Genomic DNA, 26061 nt, shown 5'->3' with positions numbered 1-26061 from the left:
CAGCTCTAACATAGGTAGAGCATGGAACTCATCACTCTTGTCTTCACAACAAGAAAAAGCTGGAAAAAGAGAAAAATCAATGACTTTTCTTAGACCGGTCTGAAAACTGAAGTTGCTGGGACAACTACTGCTCTGAAATCTGAAGAGACAGGAGCATCCTGAGAGATACAGAGACTGAGATCTACTGATCTGGAGCAGAAGCTGCTTGAGCCATAAACTGGTAGGGATACTTACAAGAAAAATTCAACAAACTGCTCGAGGCTGAGTGTGGACTAGTCTAAAAATGAGAAAATCATGGGGGCTGCAAGCTTAAGGGGGTCCCCTCTGCAAGTACTTCACCACTAGGTTCTTCTGCTGAGGACTAGAAAGATCCCCTTATAAACCCAGCAAGGAGCAGAACCACTGTGAAACAAGCCCAGAGCCTTCTCCAAAATAAAAGGTCTACTCTCCAGGGGGAAGGACTTTTCTTGATGTAATTCTGAAAGTTTATACCAGCTGAACAAAACTGAGGCACAGAAAAATTAGGTGACTTCTTTTTTTAAAGAGTGCATATTTTAAGAGGGCTATAATTATTGGAGTGGACATAAATGTGACCTTTATGGCTATTGATATATGCCTATATGATAATGCATTTATGTTCCTTGCAAATATTCTGTGAAATAATTCAGTTCACCCACTATTTATCATTACTATTATATAGTGACACATACCAGGCACAGTGACAGGGCAAATAAGCATATAAAAAATATGCCCAACATTATTTATCATTAGGAAATGCAAGCTAAAAGAGCCATAAGATCCTACCACAAACCTATTAAAATTACTAAAATCCAAACAATGGACAATACAAATTGCTGGTGAGGATGTGGAACTATAGGGACAGGAACAAAATTCATTCTTGGTGGGAATGCAAAAAAGTACTGCTACTTTGGAAGATAATTTGACAGTTTCTTACAAAGCTATACAGTCTTACCATATGATCCGGCAATCATGTTTCTAGGTGTTTACCCAACTGATTTGAAACTAATGCCACACAAAAACCTGGACATAAATGTTTATAGAAGCTTTTTACATAATTCCAAAGACTAAGAGAAACCAAGATGTCATTCAATAGGTGAATGGAAAAACAAACTGTGATACATCTATACAGTGAAATAAAATTTAGTGAAAAAAGGAATGAGCTGTGAAGTCACACAAAGACGTGACTACTAAAGCTGAAAGTATAGATACTTTATGAACCATCAGTTACTCTTTTAGGTATATAACCAACAGAAATGTGTGCATATGTGCACCAAAAGACATGCATAATGATGGATAGCAGCACTATTTATAGTAGCTAAAATCTGGAAACAACCTATAAATGGTCTTTAGAAGTAGAATGGATTAAATACATTGTTTATATAATAGAATGCAAAAGAATGGAGAATGTTATACACAACTACTTGAATCCATATCACAAGCATATTGTTGAATGAATGAAGCCAGATACAAAAGTAGATTCCCTGTGTGATTCCATTTATGTAAAATTCAAATTCAAGCAAAACTGATCTAATAATGTTCTTAGAAGTCAGGATACTTACTACTCTTGCAGGCTCTGAAGTGGATCTGGGGAGTTATGACTGCCTGGGGGCACATAGGAACCTTCTGGAGGACTGGTAATATTTTATTTCTTGACCTGGGTCTTTTAACACAACATGTTCACTTTTTGAAGATTCATTATATTATACTTATTTCTACATTTTTCTCTATGTATGTTATGCTTTAGTAAACACTTACTTAAATAAATACATGGAGAATGTTTAAGAAGATTAAACAATGTCTAATAGCAGTTCCAGAAAGATGAAATAAAGAAAATGGAGAAGAAATACACATATACTCTTAGTTGAGAATTTTCCAGAAATGAATGAAGACCTGAAGTCCTCAGAATTTTAAAACAAACAAACACACATAAAACCTCTCAGGTCGGGGCTTCCCTGGTGGCGCAGTGGTTGAGAGTCCGCCAGCTGATGCAGGGGACACTGGTTCATGCCCCGGTCTGGGAAGATCCCACGTGCCGCGGAGCGGCTGGGCCCGTGAGCCATGGCCTCTGAGCCTGCGCGTCCGGAGCCTGTGCTCCGCAACGGGAGAGGCCACAACAGTGAGAAGCCCACGTACCGCAAAACAAAAAACAAAAAAACCTCTCAGGTCTCTGTTACAGAAAAAAAGACAAAAAGTACTTCTAGTAAGCTAGATAAGAAATAAAGCAAGATGCAAAATAAAATCTATAATATGTAACTTAGTAGTAAATAGAAAACATAAAGCAGAGAAAGTCTATGAAATATTGGGTTTGGGAAGCAATGTGGAAATCTTAAGTGGAGCTTCTAGGGAGAGCCTTACTGAATGTAGAGAGATATAAAGTATACAAATATAGGCAGGTGGGTAGATGTGGTTGTGGAGGTTGATAGAAGAGGGTAAAGTAAGATATCCTTCTACAAATACTGTAGTTAGTTCTCTGTAGTGAAATCATAATTCAGTTACCTATCACCTGACTGTGAGGGATAATCCACAGTGTTATCTAATGACCCTGTGGAATGATTTTATATGTCAATCGTTAACGTACTGTATCATTTGCATCTCCCTCTCCCTCTCTGTGCCCCTTCTACCCCATACACTTAGTAAATGAAGCATAATGTCGCTTTCACTATCATTCTCTAACTACCTGAAAGAGGAAAAGGTCAAAGGATCATACTATTTAAGAAGAATGACAGAAAGAGAATAGGAAAAACAAACTTCTCTTTAGTACTTGTAAGGGTGTTGGATGGTGTTCATGCAAATAGACTTGATGATTAGGAGGACCCAACCAGCTCAATAATACAGATTTTACAAATTTCTAGCAGAAAAATCTGAGACTGTCTAACATCAAAACTGATATTGTTTAAAAGAAGCATCCTTGAACCACATGGTATGAGACTGAGTAGTGGGCAGAGGATTTCTGATTCCAGGGAAAGAGGAATTGGAACCAGAATATTAGCTAAAGAGCAATTGAATAGTTGAATTCCTGAAGAGAGCAAGTTTTGAGTTTAAATTTTGTTTCAACATTTATTTTGAAAAAATTCAAACTTCAGTACACCAATTGTTAGCATTTTGTATCATTTGCACTTTCTCTGATCTGTCTTTTTATCTTTCCGTCTGTCTCTCTTACACACTCACTCTCACACATGTATACACATATATTTCACTTTATTATTATTATTGTGAAACTATATGTTGTATAACCATTTGAATATACCAAATATCGTCTTTCACCTTTAAATAGTTCAGCCTGTGTCTTCTGACAATGAAGATATTCTCTTACATGACAATAAAACAATGATGAAATCCTGGACATTTTACACTGTTACAGTCCTTATTCTAATTTTTCTAATTGACCTAACAATATTCTATATCCAGGATCATCTAATGCCTTTAATCATCATGCTCCTTTACTTTCTTTTAATCTATAACTGTTCCTCAGTCTTTCTTATCTTTCAGGACATTGACCTTTTTGATGCTGTTTAGTAAAATTAGTTTCAATATTTGTTTATTGTCTCTTCTAAATGCATACTTCTAATCAGTAGTAAAAAAGTTATCAGATAATTGTCCTTTCATCCTTCTCTGACAAGGAACAATGTAATGCATTTTTTTTTAAATATCCCACAGTGACATGAAAAGACATTCATCATGCCAGGAAAAAATATAATCGTTGTTATCCTACCAAACAAAAATACCCTAATGATTCATTGCGACCAAAATATCTTAGGCAATGTGCTTTATTTCACATAACAAATAGATACCATATCATTTATAATTTCAGTGAAAACTATAAACATGGCAAATTTGAATATAGTCATTTTAGCTTTTATTTCATTATGAGTTTGAGAAAGAAAACATATAGCTTTGAACACTGTATTGATTTTACTTCAATTGTAATTCAAATTTCAAGGCACTTATCATAATTTCAATGGAATGGCATATATAAATTGTTCTTTAGTTCAGATTAATCTTAAATCAGTTTTGCAAACCATATAGCACAGAATATAAAAAGTCTAAGTGGACATTAGGCAACTCTTTGCTGCAGACAAATAGTTTCAGATATTTTTGTATTCTGAAAGCTACAATCTGAACATGGTTTCAATGCAGATCAAATATACTTAAAAGCCATCTCATATCCATACTAATTCCAGGTGGAAAATGCTTGGAATACAAAATAAATGTTTTTATCTCCATATAGCAAGGAGAGCAGTCTTTTTACTTCTCCTACTTCCATATGCTTGAAGAAAAAGCAAATTGTTAATTAGATGATGTTTTTGCATAGTTAAGAACTCATAAGTATGTGCTATCATACATATAACTTCATTTTTTTGCCTAACAGTATAATAAGTGTTAAAGTTTAGTTCTTTGGATATTGTCACATTGTCTCATCATGTAATTTAGTCTTTTCCAAACCTAAGCTATCTCTTCATAAACTTGTTTATTGTTGTTCTGCAATTTATTTGCAGTATTAATGACTTTTAACCCTTTATTTTATGTTGCATTCCATCCTCAGCTTCTAACTTTGTATTTTCAATGATAATAAATAGATGTATTCTTGAACAATTTACTATGAATGTCTTATTTAACTTATATTAAAGAATATGATATTAAATTACATTAGAAATAGTCCAAGAGGATGAATTAATGTTGTCTGGCAAGTAAGAGGTTAGGATGGAAAATGTAGGACATGGTAACATTTGAGTTTGATAAAAGTTGTTTCCACACAAAAATGTGTCAATAGCAAACCAGTACATTTCTATTTTAATCATCATGGTTATTTAAATCATTTAATTTATAACACGGCATGCTCACTTTGGCAGCACATATGCTAAAATTTATAACAGGGCAAGTTTTTTCTCCTTAGTATTCTTTATAAAAAATTACCAATCTATTCTTTCTTGTCTATTCTTTCAGATGAATGTCAGAATTACTCCACGTTTTTAACAGACTATTTTTAGGGCAGTTTTATGTTCATGGTAAAATTGAGTGACAAATACAGAAATTCCCATATACTCCTTTCCCCACCCAGCCTCCCTCACTATCAACATCCCACACCACAATGGTACATTTATTACAATTGGTGAAACAACAGCAACACATCATTATCACTTGAAGTCCATGGTTTACATTAGTGTTCACTCTTGGTGTTATACATTCTGTGGGTTTGTACAGATGTGTAGTAACATGTATCCAGAGGGGAATGATCAAGATAGTGGAGTAGCAGGATGCAGCGCTCACCTCCTCCCACAAAGACATCAAAAATACATCTATACCTAAAAATATATCTGTGGAACAATTCTCACGGAATACCTACTGAACACTGACAGAAGACCTTGGACTTCTGAAAGGGCAAGAAGAATCCCCAAGTAAACGGGTAGAATAAAAGAAAAAAAAAAAAAAGAGAGAGAGAGAATCAGGATGGGACCTGTGCCCCTTCAAGGGAAATGTGTAAGAGGAGAGGAGCTTTGCGCCCTGCAGAGCCCTGCAACCAGTGGAGAGATCAGCTAGAATGGAGGGGGAGCTTTGGAGCCTCAGAGGGTAGTGCAGCATCCAGTTTGCAGAATGGAGAGAGACATGCACAGACAATCCCTGCCACCATCCTGCATTCTCCAGACTGAGACATGTGTCCACTGGTACAGGCAGGGGCTGGGTGCTAAAACTCAGGCTTCGGAGATCAGGCCCAGGGAAAGGTCTGGGGTTGGCTACGCAGAGACTGTTTGAAACGGCTGGAGTGTGTTGCAGGAGCAACCGAGGGTATATGTGGAGGGAGCCTGGGACTGCCATAGATGTGGGCACCAGCCACTGCATCTGCACACCCCCTATTTAGGGGATAACAGCCAGCACATGCCGAGGAAAGAGGCGGCACGCATCCATACTAAAAACAACTCTCACACCAAAAATATTAAACCCACACAAGCTACACAGGGACACTCTCACATAAAAATAGCCCTCCAAGACCACAATAGATAACTGTTTCTCTTAAACTCACAGAGTAAGGGAAATATAAGTAAAATGAAGAAGCAGAGGAAACACTCCTAGTTAAAAGACCAAGAGAATTCCCCTGAAAGAAGAATGAAACAGACCTCTTCAGTCTAACAGATATTAAGTTCAAAAAGGAGAAAATGAAAATACTGAAGGAATCAAGAAAGGCTATCAACAGAAATGCATATTACTGTCAAAAAGGAACTAGAAAATATAAGGAGGAGCCAAGAAAAATTAGAAAATTCATTTGCTGAGATGAAAGCTGAGCTAAAGGCAATGAATAGCAGAATGAATAATGCAGAAGAATGAACAAGTGATTTGGAAGACAGAATAATGGAAATCACCCAATTAGAACAGGAGACAGAAAGCCCAATTTTTAAAAAAACGCACTATAAGAGACCTATGGGATAATACAAAGCATGCCAATCTATGCATAACAGGGGTTCCAGAAGGAGAATAAAGAGAAAAGATCGAAAATGTATTTGAAGAAATTATGGATAAAAACTCCCCAAGCCTAAAGAAGGAAACAGATGTCCAGGTACAGGAAGCACAGAGGGTTCCAAACAAAATGAACCCAAACATACCTACACCAAGACATATCATAATTAAAATGGAAAATGTTAAAGATAAAAAGAGGATCTTAAAGGCAGCAAGAGAAAAACAAAGAGTTAATTACAATGGAACCCCCCCTCCAAGGCTATCAGCTGATTTCTCTAAAGAAACACTGCAGACCAGAAGGGAGTGGCAAAATATATTCAAAGTTATGAAAGACAAAAATCTGTAACCTAGAATACTCTACCCAGCAAAATTATCATTTAGAATAGGAGAGAGAAAGAATTTCTCAGACAAGCAAAAACTAAAAGAATACAGCAATACTAAATGTATCCTAAAACATTGAAAGGTCTTCTCTAAATAGAAAAGAAGTGAGAATCTTACAGGAAAGAGAAAAATCACAATTGGAAAGTAAATGACTTAAATAAACCACTATACAGATTAAATATTTTTTAATTAAAAAAATTTTGTGAAAGTGATGATAACCAGAATGAACAGCAAAAGGATAACCATGAAAATGTTAAAAAGGACATCAAAATCATAAAATGTAGGAGGAGGAGAGTAAGAAAATGAGAAGATTCTTTTTTATAGAATGTGTGTGAGCCTATATGACTATCAGTCTAAAGCAAGTAGATATAGGAGGGGGTTACATACTTGAAAAACAGAGTAACCACAAGTGAAAAACATACAATAGATTCACAGAAACTAAAAAGAGAATACAAGCATAAAATAAAAGGAAATCATCAGACCACGAAAGAAAAGCAAAAAGAAAAAGGTACAAAGAAGAAACAAAGAATCAATTACAAAACAAGGTTTAAAATGGCAATAAATACTTATCTATCAATAATTACATTAAATATCAATGGACTAAATGCTCCAATCAAAAGATATAGAGTGGCAAGTTGGATAAAAACAAAACAAGAGCCTACAATATGCTGCCTTTAAGAGACCATTTACGGCAAAGGACACACATAGATAGAAAGTAAGGGGATGGAAAAAGATATTTCATGCAAATGGAAATGACAAGAAAGAGGGGGGTTGCAGTACTCATACTGGACAAAATAGACTTTAAAACAAAGTCCATAAAGATAGATAAAGAAGGACACAATATAATGATAAAACTATCCATACAAGAAGAGGATATTGCTCTCATCAACATACATGCACCTAATGTCGGAGCACCCAAATACATTAAAAAAAATACTAACAAACATAAAGGGAGAAATTGACAGGAATACAATAATAGTAGGAGACTTTAACACCCCACTTACATCAATGGACAGATCTTATAGACAGAAAATCAGTAAGGAAACAGACATCCCAAATAATACAATAGAACAGTTAGACTTAATATTTTCAGGACATTACATCCCCAAAAACTGAATACACATTCTTTTCAAGTGCACATGGAACATTCTCTAGGACTTACCACACACTGGGGCACAAAACAAGCCTCAACAAATCTATGAGTATAGAAATTATTTCAAGTATCTTTTCTGACCACAGTGGCATGAAACTAGAAATTGACCACAGAAAAATAAATGAAGAAAATAACGATTACATGGAGACTAAACAACGTGCTACTAAAAAACCAATGAGTCAATGATGAAATCCAAGAGGAAATTTTAAAATGCCTTGAGACAAACGATAATGAAAACACAACCATGCAAAATCTATGAGTTATATATAGTAAAACGTAGTTCTTAGAGGGAAGTTCATGGCAATACAGGCCTTCCTCAAAAAAAAAAAAACAAGAAAAGTCTCAAATAAACAACCTACAACCTAAAAGAATTAGAAAAAGAAGGACAAACAAAATCTAAATCAGCAGAAGGAAATAATAAAGATCAGAGAGGAAACAAATAAAATAGGGATTTAAAAAACAATAGAAAAAAATCAATAAAACCAAGAGCTGGTTTTTTGAAAGGGTAAACAAAATTGACAAGCCTCTGGCCAGGCTCACCAAGAAGAAAAAAGAGAGAACTCAAATAAACAAAATAAGAAAGGAAAAAGGAGAAATAACCAATAATGCAGAAATACAAAACAAAAACAAGAGAATATTATGAACAATTATATGCCAACAAATTCAACAATCTAGAAGAAATGGACAAGTTTCTAGAAACATACAGCCCACCAAAACTGAATCAAGAAGAAATAGATAATTTGAAAAGGCCAATCACTAGAAGTGAAATAGAATCTGTAATATATATATATATATATATATATAAAGAAAAAACACAAAAACCTCCCTAAAACCCTACAAACAAAAGTCTAGGACCAGAGGGCTTCACAGGTGAATTCTACTGAACATACAAAGAAGAACTCATACTGATCCTTCTCAAACTCTTCCAAAAGATTGAAGAGGAGGGAACACTCACAAAGACATTGTATGATATCAAAACCAGACAAAGATACAACCAAAAAGAAAATTACAGGCCAATATCTTTGATGGTTATAGGTGCAAAACTTCTCAGCAAAATATTAGTAAACTGAATCCAACAGCATATAAAAAATGTCCAACATCACAACCAAGTTGAATTCATCCCCAGTTCACAAGGATGGTTCAACATACAGAAATCAATGTAGTACAACACATCAACAACAAAAAAGGAGAAAAACCACATGACCATCTCAATAGATGCAGAGAAAGTATATGACAAATTTCAACATTCATTTATAATAAAAAAAGAAACTTAACAAAGTGGGTATAGACAGAACATATCTCAACATAATAAAAGCTATTTATGACAAACCCACAGCCTATATAATAATGGTGAAAAGCTGAAAGCCTTCCCACTAAAATATGGAACAAGATAAGGATGCCCACTCTCACCACTTCAATTCTAAATAGTATTGGAAGTCCTAGCCACAGCAAGGAAAATAAATAAAAGTTATCCAGTTTCGAAGGGGAGAGGTAAAATTGTCACTATATGCAGATGACATGATACTATATTTAGAAAACCCTAAAGACTCCACATAAAAACCGCTAGGACTGATAACTGAATTCAGCAGGATAGCAGGATACAAGATTAACATACAGAAATTGGTTGCATTTCTTTACACTAACAATGAAATATCAGAAAGAGAATGTTAAAAAAACCACAAACTTTTAAAATTGTGCCAAAAAAATAAAACACTTAGTAATAAGCCTGACCAAGGAAGTGAAACACATATGGAGAGAACTTTAAACTATAAAACATTAATAAAGGAAAATGTCAATGATTCAAAGAAATGGACAGATATCCCATGCTCTTGGATGGGAAGAATTAATATTGTTTTAGTGGCTATACGACCCAAAGCAATCTACAGATTTAATGCAATCCCTGTCAAATCACCAAGGGCAATTTTCACAGAACTAACACAAATAATCTTAAAATTTATATGGAACTATAAAAGACCCAGAAGTGTCAAAGCACTCCTGAAGAAAAAAAACAAAGCAGGAGATATAACCCTCCCAGACTTCAGACAATACAACAAAGCTACAGTCATCAAAATGGCATGGTATTGGCACAAAAACAGACATATGGATCAATGGAACAGAATAGAGGGCACAGAAATAAACCCACACCCCTACAGTCAATTACTCTTTGACAAAGGAGGCAAGAATATACAATGGGAAAAAGACAGTCTCTTCAGCAAGGGGTGTTGGGAAAGTTGGATAGCCGCGTGTAAATCAATGAAGTTAGAAAACGGTCTCACACCATACACAAAAATAAACTCAAAATGGCTTAAAGACTTAGACATTATACCATAAAACTCCTAGAAGAGAACATAGGCAGAACATTCTCTGACATAAATCATACCAATGTTTTCTTAGTCTCCCAAGGCAATAGAAATAAAAGCAAAAATAAACAAGTGGAACCTAATCAAACTTACAAGCTTTTGTACAGCAAAAGAAACCATAAGCAAAGTGAAAAGACAGCCTATGGAATGGGAGAAAATATTTGCAAATGATGCGACTGACAAGGGCTTAATTTCCAAAATATATAAACAGCTCATACAACTCAACATCAAAAAAATAAAAAGCCCATTCAAAAAATGGGCAGAAGACCTAAATAGACATTTCTCCAAAGAAGACATACAGATGGCCAACACGCACATGAAAAGATGCTCAACATCACTAATTATTAGAGAAATGCAAATCAAAACTACAATGAGCTACCACCTCAAACTGGTCAGAATGGCCATTATTAAAAAGTCTAAAAATAACATGCTAGACAGGGTGTGGAGAAAAGGGAACCCTGCTACACTGTTGGTGGGGATGTAAGTTGGTGCAGCCACTATGGAAAACAGTATGGAGGTTCCACACAAAACTAAAAACGGAGTTGCCATATGGTCCAGCAATCCCACTCCTGAGCATATATCCCAACAAAACTATAATTCAAAAAGATATATGCACCCCTATGTTCATAGCAGCACTATTCACAATAGCCAAGACGTGGAAGCAACTTAAATGTCCATTGACGGAGGAATGGATAAAGAAGCTGTGGTACATATATACATGAAACACTATTCAACCATAAAAAAGAATGAAACAATGCCATTTTCAGCAATATGGATGGAACTAATCATACTAAGTGAAGTAAGCCAGAGAGAGAAAGACAAATCCCATATGATATCACTTATATGTGAAATCTAAAATATGATACAAATGAAACAGAAACAGACTCACAGACATAGAGAACAGACTTGTGGTTAGCAAGGTGGGGGTAAGGGAGGGATGGAGTCAGAGTTTGGGGTTAGCAGATGCAAACTATTATATATAGAATGGATAAACAACAAGGTCCTACTGCATAGCACAGCAAAGTATATTCAACATCCTGTGATAAACCTTAATGGAAAAGTATATATATATATATATGTGTATATACATATATATGTATATATATGTGAATCATTTTGCTGTACAGCAGAAATTAACACAACATTGTATATCAACTCTACTTCAATTAAAAAAAACATGTAGCCAGCATTCTAGTATCATACAGAATAGTTTTCCTATTCTAAAAATCCTTTGTGTTCCAACTGTTTATCCTTCCCACACCACTAACCCTGGGTAACCTCTCATCTTTTGACTGTTTCCATAGTTTTGCCTTTTCAGAATGTCATAGTTGGAACCACACAGTATGAAGTCTTATGTCTTCTTTCACTTAGTAATATGCTTTTAAGTTTCCTCGATAGGTTTTATGGCTTGATAACCCATTTTTTTAAGACCTGAATCAAATTTCATTGTCTGGGTGTACCACAGTGTATTTATCCATTCATCTACTGAAGCTTATCTTTGTTGCTTCCATGTTTTGGCAATTATGAATAAAACTGCTATAAACATCTGTGTGGAGATGTTTTGTAGACAAAAGTTTTTAACTCATTTGGGTAAATACAATTCATGTGGACTGTATAGTAAGAATAAGTTTAGTTTCATAAGAAGCCACCAAACTATTCCAAAGTAGACATACCATATTACATTCTGATCAGCAATTAATGAGTTCTTGTTCTACATCCTCACCAGTATTGGGTGTTGTCAGTGTTTGGGATTTTGGCCATTCTAATAGATGTATAGTGTATTGTGTTGGTTTAATTTGTAATTCTCTAGTGACATATGGTGCTGAGCATCTTTTCATATGCTTATTTGCTATGTGTATATCTTGTTTATTGAGATGTTTGTTTAGATCTTTTGTCCATTTTAAAATCAGATTGTTCAGTTTTAAGAGTTCTTTGTATGTTTTAGATAAGGGTTCTTTATCAGATATGTCTTTTGCAAATATTTTCTCCCAGTCTGTGGTTTGCCTTTTCATTTTCTTGACAGTATTGTTGGCAGAACAGAAGTTTTCAATTTTAATGAAGGAAGGCCAATTAATCAATTATTTCTTTTATGGGTTATGCCTTTGATGTACCTAAAAAGTCATCGCCAAACACAAGTTCATCTCGTTATTCTACTATGTTATCCTCTAGGAGCTTTATAGTTTTGCATTTTACATTTAGGTCAATTTGGATAATTTTTGTGAAGGGTGTAAGGTCTGTGTTTAGATCCTTTTTGTGTGCATATGGATGTCAAGTTGTTCCAGAACAACTTTCTGTCTTTGTTGAAAAGACAGTCTTTGCTCTGTCGTATTGGCTTTGTTCCTCTGTCAAAGATCAGTTGACTATACTTGTGTGGATCTTTTTCTGGGCTTTTTATTCTTTTCCATTTATTTTTGTCTGTTCTTTCACCAGTACCACAATATCTTGATTACTTTGTCAAATGTAAGGTATAGTAAGTCTTGAAGTTGGATATTTTTAAAATAAAGAACAGTAGCCATTTTAGAATCATATAACTAATTTTATAAAATGACCATTCTATTTTTGCTAAATTGGGACTAATTTATAAAACATTATCAGAAGTTCTTTCTAGAAAATTTAAAAGACTATCAGCCTACTTATTATTTAAAACAATACAATAAATATCATCTCATATACCAGTTTGTGAAGAATCAGGATGATTTTCTAAAATAAAATCCTAGACCTGATATACGTTTGTGTTTTCTTCTATTTATGCTAATATTCCATTTTTTAAAAATTTAACATTTATTTTGCATGAGCCCACAGTGTGAAGATACTATTTATAGTCATTTACAAATTTCATTATTCCAGTACCTATGACCTTTGAGTACATCCTTTTCCTGTTGACTTGAAATGCCAATTTTACCATATGCTAAATGAATATGTTTATTTTAAGCCTAGCAGGTTACTTTTCCACTGAATTTACCACCTGTCTTGGGGCTTGAGCCATACTGTTTTAAGTATTATAGATTTATATTGTTTTATAATGTCTGGTACTATCTCCCACACCTCTCCAAATCTTTCTCAGATGGACATTAAATTTCAGACCCTTTCAGTTCCAGAAGCCTTTGGGGAAAGGTATATAAAGAGAACTGGTGCAATGAATAGCCACTAGAAGAGCTTCATTTCTTTCCTCTGCTCTAGATAAAGCCTGACATACCTCCACTCCACTTATATATCTCCACTGCCCCAATTCAGACATGCTAGTGTCTCAGCTTTGTCTGGCTCCTATTGTCAGAAACAAAGTTGACCATGATAATGTCTAAGTTCATTTTGTGTGCTGTGCCATGATTGAAGCTAGGGTCTTCACAAAACTATACTGACTCCAGAGGAGAGAAGACCAGATGGCAGAGTAGAAGACCTTGAGCTCACCTCCTCCCATGAGAACACCAAAATCACAACTAACTGCTGAATAACAATAAAAAAGACTGGAACCTACCAAAAAAGATATTCTATATCCAAAGACAAAGAAGAAATCACAACAAGATGGTAGGAGGGGTATACTCATGATATAATCAAATCCCATAATCACTGGGTGGGCAACCCACAAACTGGAGAATAATTATATTGCAGAAGTTCTCCCATAGGAGTGAGGATTCTGAGCTCCACATCAGGCTCTCCAGCCTGGGGGTCTGGCATCAGGAGAATAGCCCCAAGAGCATTTGGCTTTGAAGGCCAGTGGGTCCTGATCACAGCAGCTCCACAGGATGGGGAAAAAAAGAGACACCACTTTTGGAGGACACACACAAGATCTTCATGTGCACTGGGACCCAGGGCAAAAGCAGTGACTTTACAGGAGGCTGGGCCAGACCTACCTGCTGGTCTTGGAGGGTCTCATGGGGAGGTGGGGGCAGCTATGACCCTCTCTTGGGATATAAAAGCTGGTGGTAAATATATCAGGGAGTACTCATCTGAAGGCTGACATCTTGCTTGGGACATCAGCACCAAGGCCTGTCCCAACCAACAGCCTTAGGTTCCATTGCTGGGTTGCCTCAGGCCAAACAACCAGCAGGGCAGGAAAACAGTCCCACCCAGACAGAGAGGCTGCCTAAAGACTTCTGGAGCCCACAGCAACCTCTAGACATGCCCCTGCCCACCTTAGGGCCAAGACTCAACTCCACCCATCAGTGGCAGGGACCAGAAGCAAGAAATATAAAGTCCCACATCCTGTGGAACTGAGTCCACAAACATAGGTCAGAACCTACCCTTGGACTAGCTGGTCCCTGGCCATTGGATGACAAGAGGAGAGTGTACTGCTGGGACACATAGGACATCCCCTACAGAGGGCAGCTTCTCCAAGGTAAAGAAATGTAACTAAACCTTCCACATACATAAAAATACAAATAGAAGTTTAGACAAAATGAGATGGCAGAGGAACATGTTCCAGATGAAGAGACAGGATAAAACCCCAGAAGAATAACTAAATGGCATGGAGATAGGCTATCTACCCAAGAAAGTTCAGAGTAATGATTGTAAAGATGATCCAAGAACTCAGGAAAAGAATGGATGCACAGAGTGAGAAGTTACAAGATGTTTTTAACAAAAGAGTTAGAAAAAATAAAGAACAACCAAACAGTTGAAGAACACAATAATTGAAATGAAAAATGCACGAGAAGGAATAAGTAGCACAATAAGTGAGGCAGAAGAACAGATAAGTGAGCTGCAAGACAGAGTGGTGGAAATCACTATGGAACAGAGTAAAGAAAAAAGAATGAAAAGAAATAAGGACAGTTTAAGAGACCTCTCAGACGATGTCAAATGCACCAACATTCACATTATAGGGGTCTCAGAAGGACAAGAGAGAGAGAAAGAGCCTGAGGAAATGTTTGAAGACATAATAGCTGAAAACCTCCTTAACATGGGAAAGGAAGCAGTCACCCAAGTCCAGGAAGCAGAGAGATTACCATACAGGATAAACCCAAGAAGGAACACACCAAGACACAGTTATCAGATTGACAAAAATTATAGATAAAGAGAAAATATTAAAAGCAATGAGGGAATAGCAAGAAATAATATACAAAGGAACCCCCATAAGGTTATCAGCTGACTTTTCAGCAGAAAATCTGCCAGTAAGAAGGTAGTTGCAGGATATATTTAAAGTGATGAAAGGGAAAAACGTACAACCAAGAATACTCTACCCAGCAAGCTCTCATTCAGATTTGATGGAGAAATCAAAAGCTTTACAGATAAGCAAAAGCTCAGAGAATTTAGAACCACCAAATCAGCTTTACAACAAATGCTAAAGGAACTTCTCTATGCAGAAAAGGAAAGGGCATAATTAGAAACAAGAAAATTATGAATGGGAAAGCTCACCAGTCAGTAAAGGCAAACATACAGTAAAGGTAGGAAATCATCCACACACAAATATGACATCTAAACCAATCATTGTGAGAGGAGAAGAGTACAAATGCAGGATATTTGAAATGCATTTGAAATAAAGCAATCAGCAACTTAAAACAATCATATATATATATATATATATATACATATATATATATATATAGACTGCTATAACAAAACCTCATGGTAACCACAAACCAGAAATCTACAATAGATATACACACAAATAAAAAATGAAATCCAAACACAACACTAAAGAAAGTCATTAAATCATGAGAGAAGAGAACAAAAGAGAAAGAAGGGAAAAAGACCTATGAAAACAAATCCAAAACAATTAACAAAATGGAAATAAGAACATACATACTGATAACTACATTAAATGTAAACGGATTAAATGCTCCAACCAAAAGACATAGACTGGCTTAATGGATACAAAAACAAGATTTGTATATATGCTCTCTAAAAGAGACCCACTTCAGATCTAGAGACACATACAGACATAAAGTGAGGGGATGGAAAAATCAGACAAAATAGACTTTAAAATAAAGACTGTTAAAAGAGATAAAGAAGGATACTACATAATAACCAAGGGATCAACCCAAGAATATATATCATAAATATATATGCACCCAACATAGGAGCATCTTGATATACAAGGTAAATGTTAAGAGACATAAAAGGAGAAGTTGACAGTAACACAATAATAGTGGGGGACATTAACACCCCACTTTCATCAATGGACAGATCATCCAGACAAAAAATCAAAAAGGAAACACAGGCCTTAAATGATGCATTAGGCCAGATAGACTTAATTGCTATTTAATTGATATTTAAAGAGCATTCCATCTGAAAGCAGCAGAATACACATTCTTTTCAGGTGCCCATGGAACATTCTCCAAGATAGATCACATGCTGGGCCACAAAGCAAGCCTTGGTAAATCTAAGGAAATTGAAATCATATAGAGCATCTTTTCTGATCACAATGAGATTAGAAATCAACTACAAGAAAAAACTGCAAAAAGCACAAACACGTGGAGGCTAAATAATATGCTGCTAAACAACCAATGGATCACTGAAGAAATCAAAGAGGAAATAAAAAAATACCCAGAGACCAATGAAAATGAAGACATGATGATCCAAAACCTATGAGATGGAACAAAAGCTGTTCTAATAGGGAAGTTTATAGAAATATAAACTTACTTCCAGAAACAAGGAACATCTCATATAAACAACCTAACATTACATCTAAAGTAACTAAAGAAAGAACAAACAAAACCCAAAGTTAGAAGGAAAGGAATCATAAAGATCAGAGAGAAATAAATGAAATAGAGACTAAAAAAACCATAGAAAAAAATCAATGAAACTAAAACCTGGTTCTTTGAAAAGATAAACAAAATTGATAAACCTTTAGCTAGACTAATCAAGAAAAAAGGGGAGAGGGTCCAAATCAATACAATTAGAAATGAAAAAGGAGAAGTTACAAGGGACACCACAGAAATACAAAGGATCATAAAAGACTACTACAAGCAACTAACTATATGACAAATTAAATGGACAAACTAGAAGAATTTGTCCATTTCTTAGAAAGATACAATCTCCAAGATGGAACCAAGAAGAAATAGAAAATATGAACAGGCCAATCACAAGTACTGAAATTGAAAATGTGATTTAAAAACTTCCAGCAAACAAAAGTTCAGGACCAGATGGCTTCATAGGTGAATTCTATCATTCTATCAAACATTTAGAGAAGAGCTAACATCTATACTTCTGAAACTATTCCAAAGCATTGCAAGGAAAGGAACACTTCCAAACTCATTCTATGAGGCCACCTTCACTGTGATACAAAAACCAAACAAAGATACCACAAAAAAAGGAAATTACAGGCCAATATCACTGATGAACATAGATGAAAAAATCTTTAATGAAATAGTAGCAAACCAAATCCAACAATACATTCAAAGGATCATACACCATGATCAAGTGAGATTTATCCTAGGGATGCAAATAGTTTTCAATATCTGCAAATCAATCACTATGATACACCACATTAACAAATTGAATAAAAACCATATGATCATCTCAATGGGTGCATAAAAAGCTTTGGATAAAATTCAACATCTGTTTACAATAAAAACTCTCCAGAAAGTGAGCATAGAGGGAACTTACCTCAACATAATAAAGGCCATTTTTGACAGACACGCAGCTAACATCATACTTAATGAAAAGCTGAAGTCATTTCCTCTGAGATGGAGAAGAAGACAAGGATATATGCTGTCGTCAGTTTTATTCAACATAGTTTTGCAAGTCCTAGCCACAGCAATCAGAGAAGAAAAAGAAAGTAAAGGAATCCAAATTGGAAAAGAAGTAAAACTGTCACTGTTTGTAGATGGCATGATATTATACACAGAAAACCCTAAAGATGCTACCAGAAAACTACTAGAGCTCATCAATGAATTCAGTAAAGTTGCGGGATACAAAATTAATACACAGAATCTGCATTTTTATACAGTAACAATGGAAGATCAGAAAGAGAAATTAAAGAAACAATCACATTTACCATTGCATGAAAATAATAAAATACCTAGGAATATACCTACTTAAGGAGGCAAAAGACCTGTACTTCAAAAACTGTAAGATGCTGATGAAAGAAATTGAAGATGACACAAACAAATGGAAAGATATGCCATGTTCTTGGATTGGAAGACTCAATACTGTTAAAAATGACCATACTACCCACGATAATCTACAGATTCAGTGCAATTTCTATCAAATTACCAATGGCATTGTTCACAGATCTAGAACAAAAAAATTTAAAATTTGTATGGAAACACAAAAGACCCTGAATAGGCAATAGCAAACTTAAGAAAAATAAAGATGGAGGAATCAGGCTGCCTGACTTCAGACTATACTACAAAGCTACAGTAATCAAAACAGTTTGGTGCTGGCACAAAAACAAAATCTTGATCCATGGAACAGGATAGAAAGCCCAGAATTAAACCCATGCACATATGGTCAATTAATCTGTGACAAAGGAGGCAAGAATATACAATGGAGAAAAGATAGTCTCTTCCATAAATGTTGCTGGGCCAACTGGGCAGACACATGTAAAAGAATGGAATTAGAATATTATCTAATACCATACACAAAAATAAACTGAAAATGGATTAAAGACCTAAATATAAGACCAGATACTATAAAACTCCTAGAGGAAAACACAGGCTGAACAGTCCTTGACATTAATTGCAGCAATATCTTTTTGGATCTATCTCCTAGAATAATGAAAATAAAAACAAAAATAAACAAATGGAATCTAATTAAACTTAAAAGTTTTTGCACAGCAGAGGAAACCATAAACAGAAAAAAAGACAACCTACATCATGGAAGAAAATATTTGCAAATGACGCAACTGACCAGAAATTAATCTCCAAAATATACAAATAGCTCATATAGCTCAATATTTAAAAAGCAAACAACCTAATCAAAAACTGGCAGAAGATCTAAAAAGTCATTTCTCCGAAGAAGATATATAGATGGGCAACAGGCACATGAAAAAATGCTCAACATTGTTATTTATTAGAGAAATGCAAATCAAAATTACAATGAGTTATCACCTCACAGGGATCAGAAGGACCAACATCAAAAAATCTACAAATAATAAATGCTGGAGAAAGGTGTGGAGAAAAAGGAACTGTTGGTGGGAATGTACATTGGTACAGCCACTATAAAGAACAATATGAAGGTTCCTTAAAAAACTAAAAATAGAGCTTCCATATGATCCTGCAATCCCACTCCGGGGCATATATCTAGAAAAAACTGTAATTCGAAAAGATACATGCACCCATGTTCATTGCAGCACTATTTACAATAGGCAAGACATGGAAGCAACCTAAATGTCCATCAACATATGAATGGATAAAGAAGATGTGGTGTGTGTGTGTGTGTATATATACACACACACATATATATATATATGACTATTATATATAAATGGAATATTAGCCTTAAAAAAGAATGAAATAATGCCATTTACAGCAGCATAGATAGACTCAGAGATTATCATACTAAGCTGAGTAAGCCAGACAGAGAAAGACAAATATCATATGATATCACTTACATGTGGAATCTAAAAGAAGTGATACAAATGAACTTATGTACAAAACAGAAAAATACTCACAGATGTGAAAAACAAACTTATGGTTACCAAAGGGGAGGGGGGAGGGATAAATTAGGAGTTTGGAATTAAAATATACACACTATATAATGTAGATAACCAACAAGGACCTACTGTATAGCACAGGGAACTACATTTAATAGTTAACTATATTTAATATCTTGTAATAACCTATAATGGAAGAGAATATTAAAAAGTATATATATATGAATCACTTTGCTGTACATCTGAAACACATTGTAAATCAACTATATTTCAATAAAAATTATAAATAAAAAATTCCAAAAAACCCTCTACTGACTTCAGTATTTTAATGTCAATGATATTACACTACTTAATTATCTCTAGATTGAGAATGACAAAATTTCAGCTGCCTGAGGTGAATATTTCTACTTGGAAGTAGGTTGAGGATGGGGGATAGGAAGCCTGAATCAGCCCTCTAAACCTCCTTCAGTCCATTCCCATCATTATTATATCTACCTGTAATTGTTTGAAAATTTCAGCAGATAGATGTTCCATCCCTGTTTTTCATTAACAGAGTTTTCCCTAATCATATGTTTCCTTGGCCATATCTGTGGGAATTTGTGTAGGAGGAACACTTGATGCCAGCTATAGAGAAAAACAAACCAACAAAAAGACATCAGATGGAAAGTCTCTCATTTACATTTTATTTAATTCATAAATTTATATACATCTGGCTTTATCTCATAATCCTTCCAACTGCTACAATACAAACTCACTCATTTTTTTTTTAATACTAGTAACTCCAAATATCTTACGCTATGGATTTTATCCTCTTTCTATATTTTCTGGGACATTTTACTATCGATTATGCCCTCTTATTCTCATCAACAGGGTAATTTCTCATCTTTAAATAGTTTTAAATCTCCTCTGTTAAAGAAAATAAAACTAAAATTATAAACGAGTATGTCCAGATACTTCATTTACCTCTGGTTATTTCTTTCTCTTTTCTATCTTTGAAGCTAAGTTCTTGAAAAAGTTTCTCAGTAATGCTGTACTATCTTCTCCTCTTCTCAATTTCCTCCAGTCTGGCTTATATTCACTTTAGCTTACCTCAACGTTAATTAGTGTACTCCTTTTGTTTCAAAATGAAGAATGTTTTTCAGTCCACTTATTATTAGACTTCTCAGCAGTGCTGAAATCTTGGTACACTGTCTTCTCTTGGCTTCTCTGACTTACTACTCTCTGCTATTCCTCCTGCCTGTCTACCTGCTCCATATTTGTCTTTTATAGCCTCCTTTCCCATATATGGCCATGAATTTGGTTTCATAAATTTGACCCTGGGTCCTTCTCTTGTACTGTAATCTGTCCATAGTCTATTTGCAGACAACCTGCAAATTTTCATCTTTAACCCATTCTTCTCTGAGCTTCAGACAATAGTCTTCCCTGCTTCCAGAAGATAATTGTAACTTGAAAAACCTCTTGCTGAGTAATTCTCATTTAAGAAAATAAACAAAGATAAATAATTCCCATTGAAATTGGTGATACAGTTATTTCAGTAATTAGATAATACACACATGCTATTCAATGTTTTCATAATAAAAACATTAATGCAAAATATTTTAATGAATGATCTTTCTAAAAAGTAAATCAGAAAATCATCTGTCACCCTGTTTTTAATAAACCTCAATGGTCTCTAATCACGTTTATCATAAAGACTCCTTAACTTGGCTTATTTACCTCCAAAGCATCATCCCTCGTGATGCCTCTGTTTCTTTATTCCACTCCAAGCCCACTGGTCTTCTTTCAGTTACTAGAACATGCTACAGAATCTTTGCTTATATTGATCTCTGAGGCTGGAGTACCTCACTCCATCCCCCCATCACCATTGCCTAGCTAAGCTCTAGGCAGACTTCCTTCAGACTTCAGTTCAAACATCACTTCCTTAATGAAGCCAATGATTGCCCTTCCTTGGTCGAATCTTCCAATTTGTCTTATGTACCTCTTCTTAAGAGTTCTTATCACTGTTTGATTTTACGTTTATTTTATGATTATCTGATTATTGGTAGTGGATTTCACAAGGCCTGAAATTTTATCTTATTTCTTGACAATTTTATCATTAGACCCTAGTACAGTGCCTGGATTGTTGTAAGCACTTGATATCTACTTGTGGGATAAATGAGAGGAACGCAGAATAAATGGAATTTACCCAGTTTTCCTTTTTTAAACCATGAAAATTTTGGATTATGACTATATTTTGGGGAGTAATTCTATGAACATTGGTTCATTGTTCTGTTTTGTAAGTAAGTTCATTTGTGTTTTTTTAGATTCCACATATAAGTGATATCATATGATATTTGTCTTTGTCTGACTTATTCCATTTAGTATTATAATCTCTAGGTCCATCCATGTTGCTGCAAATGGCATTATTTCATTCTTTTTTTATGGCTGAGTAGTATTACATTGTATATATATATATACCACATCTTCTTTATCCATTCATCTGTTGATGGACACTTAGGCTGCTTCCATATCTTGTATATTGTAAATAATGTTGCTATGAACACTGGGGTTCATGCATCTTTTCAAATTAGTGTTTTCATTTTCTTTGGATATATACCCAGGAGTGGAATTGCTGGCTCATACAGTAGTTCTAATTTTAGTTTTCTGAGGAACCTTCATACTGTTTTCCTTAGTGGCTGCTCCAATTTACATTCCCACCTATGGTTTTCTAGGGTTCCCCTTTGTCCACATCCTGGCCAACATTTGTTATTTGTAGACTTTTTGATGACAACCATTCTGACAGGCATGAGGTGATATCTCACTGTTGTTTTGATTTGCATTTCTCTAATAATTAGCAATATTGAGCACATTTTCATGTTTCTGTTAGCCATATGTCTATCTTCTTTAAAGGAATGTTTACTCAAGTCTTCTGTCCATTTTTTGATTTTGTTTTTTTGATATTGAGTTGTGTGAGCTGTTTTTATATTGGGATATTAACCCCTTGTTGGTCATATCATTTGCAAATATTTTCTCCCATTCCATAGGTTGTCTTTTCATTTTGTTGATGGTTTCCTTTGTTGTGTAAAAGCTTTTAAGTTTCATATTTTCCCATTTCTTTTAAGGTTCATTAAGGTCCCATTTGTTCCTTTTTTCTTTTGTTTCCTTTGCCTTAAGAGACAGATCCAAAAAAAATATTGCTATAATTTATGTCACAGTGTTCTGCCTATGTTTTCTTCTAGGAGTTTTATACTATCTCATTTTACATTTAGGCCTTTAATCCATTTTGAGTTTATTTTTGTACATGGTGTTAGAGAATGTTCTAATTTCATTCTTTTATATATAGCTGTCCTGTTTTCCCAGCACCACTTATTAAAGAGACTGACTTTTCCCCATTGTCTATTCCTTCCTCCTTTGTCATAGATTGACCATACTGCATGGGTTTATTTTTTGGGCTCTCTATTCTGTTCCATTGATCTATGTGTCTTTTTGTGCCAGTACCATACTGTTTTGATTACTGTAGCTTCGTAGTATAGTCTGAAGTCAGGGAGTGTGATAACTCCAGCTTTGTTCTTTTTTCTCAAAATTGCTTTGGCTCTTCAGTGTCTTTTGTGGTTCTATATCAATTTCTGGACTATTTTTTCTAGTTCTGTGAAAAATGTCATGGGTATTTTGATAGAGATTGCATTAAATATGTAGATTGTTTTAGGTTGTATGGACATTTTAACAATAGTAATTCTTCCAATCCACTTACACAGGATATCTTTCTGTCTCTTTGCATCAGAAATTTATTTTTAAGTAACTTGACGCAAATATTTACTTTTGGGGAGGACACTATACAAGTAATAATAATAATAATGACAATACTTGATACTTAAATAATGGTGTTGATATGCCAGGCTTGATATTAATTCATTTGGTCCTCAATACAATACTACAAAATAGGTATTATTTTATCATCCTCATTTTCCAAATGTGCAAAACAAAGCACAGAGAGTAAGTAAGTTGCTTAAGGACACAAAGAAAGCCCATAGCAAGGGTGTGGTCATAGAAAGTCCATGCTTTTAATCACTAAGCTATATTGCTTCTCAAGAACAAAGACTACTTTCTATATTTAATTCAATTAATATACCAAGAAAGTTTGTATAAGGTGGATAACATTGTCTCTATTTGAAAAATTAGGGAACTGAGGTTCATAAAGGGGAGATAACCTTCCAAACATCACAGATATTATAAGTGTATAAGTCTAAAATTTCACTGAGATCTATTAAGTATCCTTTTTCATGAAACTGGTTCTAAATCTGTAATTCTCATCCTATCACATGTAGACAATGAAACAATATACGTCTATGAATGCAGTAGTCTCAAAAATATGTACTTATCGGCTGTGCATCTCAATACCCAACTTCTTTGTATATCCTGTTACACAGTGTTCTTGGTGGGGGCATGAAAAAAAAGGATATGTGTTGACAGGGCTATGTTAGGACTGATACCAGTCATATAGGAGGCACTCAATCCATATTGGTTGAATGAAATTCCATAATTTTGTCCATCAGTCATCTCCTTTTAGCAAGAGATTCACTGGACATTCCTCACAGCAGTTGAAAATTAGGCACTGGGGTTTTGTTTGTTTGGTTTGGTTTGGTTTCTAGTTTTTAGAGTAGTTTCCAATTTTGTCTTTCTCAATATTTTCATTGGTATGTGAATGCAGAATGCAAATGAACTTTTGTTACTGCATGTTCACAGTACTAAAGATCGTTTCGGACAGATGATAAGCATTTAATCAATATTTGTTGAAAGGATAAATGTTGAGAGAAGACACATCTAGGAAATAAATACTTTCATTAGAAGCAATATTTGTTTTGAGAATAAAATTATTTGATATTAATATATGCAAAAAACTATGTGTTTCTTTTTGAAAAATGGTTAAGGTTTCACCGAAGATTTTGGTCTCTCTCAAATATGTATGCTTTTTGGGAAAACTATTAAACATTCTTTAGTTAACCTCATGACTAGTAACTTTTTTACAGTTTAAAGTACATTTATATATATTAACCCTAAGAATCAAAATGTATAAGATATTAATGAATAGTGTTAGTATGTTACAGAAGTTATTTACATTAATTAATCCATTGATTTATGTAAAATAATTTTTCAAAGTTTATGAATGATATAATTAAAATGTTTTTCTTTTGTTTGAATATCCATAGCTCAGTCCATTTTTAAGACATTCTGTTCTGAAAAGAACATTTAATGTCACTCTATCAAATCTTTTCCTAATTAAAAGAGAAAATGCTTCAATTATAGAACAAAAGAACAAACAAAAACACCGGGGAAGCAAAGTAGAATCTTCTAAATGGTAAGTGTGCTTGCTTGTCCTCACTGAATCACATGGCTGCTACATTTTTACAATTCATCATTTAACTGTCATACAGAATCTCTGGGTGACATAAATTTTTTCCATTTTCAAAGCAGTATATTTGCATCCCTCTTCTAAAGATTGGTTATATTTATGGCCCCAAGGAGTAATTAAGGGATTATAGTAGAGGACAATCTGCATGCTTCTAGAAATGAGTACTAATCTGGTCAAGAAGAGCTATTACATTTTCATTTTTATAAAGCCTGCTTTTCATTTACCTTTGTTGCCAAGATAGAAGAGTTACCTTAATGAGGTAAAGGTGACAGACTTTCTTTTAATTAACATGTTTTTCAATACAAAGTAATTGAAAATTAAGGCAATGCTTAAGTCAGTTATTGTGAGATTACATTTCATTGACATTTAGGCTTTTTTGACCAAATTGTACAATCAAGCAAGATTGCACTAAGATAGATAAATAGCTGCTACTGAATTATGGGTTAAACATTGACTATATAATAATGACTGTGACAGTGGTTTCAACTTTGATTTGGGGGGTGGGAAGAGGGCTGGATTTAAACAATTTGATGTTATTGTATTCCAGACAAAAATTCCTTTTCACTTCAGTATCCATACCACCAAGTGGCATTATATTTCAGGAACTAACTGACATTATATTAATTGCTAGGGAACTAGACTCTAAACAGAAAATTATTTATTAAAGTATTACAATAAAATATAAACTTTAATATCTGATATATCATTAGACTACTTACTGGCCAGTAGATCAAATTCATATAGATGTCATCTGAGTTTGTTTCTGCTTACAGTC

General features: G+C 34.5%; 1 protein-coding gene across 7 annotated transcripts in view; it reads left to right on the top strand.

Moving 5' to 3' along the window:
* The window catches only part of STPG2 (sperm tail PG-rich repeat containing 2), a 574187-nt gene that overhangs the window by 522361 nt on the left and 25765 nt on the right, over positions 1 to 26061 (top strand). For 3 of the 7 annotated variants that reach the window (XM_067036894.1, XM_067036896.1, XM_067036897.1), the window contains exon 13: positions 25181 to 25232. The exons of 2 other annotated variants lie outside the window; for them this stretch is intronic. In XM_067036894.1, coding sequence (XP_066892995.1) covers positions 25181 to 25219 — 39 coding nt within the window. In that variant the 3' untranslated portion in view covers positions 25220 to 25232. Of the gene's footprint in view, positions 1 to 3; positions 608 to 25180; positions 25233 to 26061 lie in introns of those variants that run through there. 2 more of the 7 variants (XR_010841185.1, XM_067036900.1) reach the window with 2 other exon arrangements.

This window comes from Kogia breviceps, chromosome 6 (assembly GCF_026419965.1).
Source record: "Kogia breviceps isolate mKogBre1 chromosome 6, mKogBre1 haplotype 1, whole genome shotgun sequence".
Taxonomy (NCBI): domain Eukaryota; kingdom Metazoa; phylum Chordata; class Mammalia; order Artiodactyla; family Physeteridae; genus Kogia; species Kogia breviceps.
This window is presented reverse-complemented; position numbering and strand designations above follow the sequence as displayed.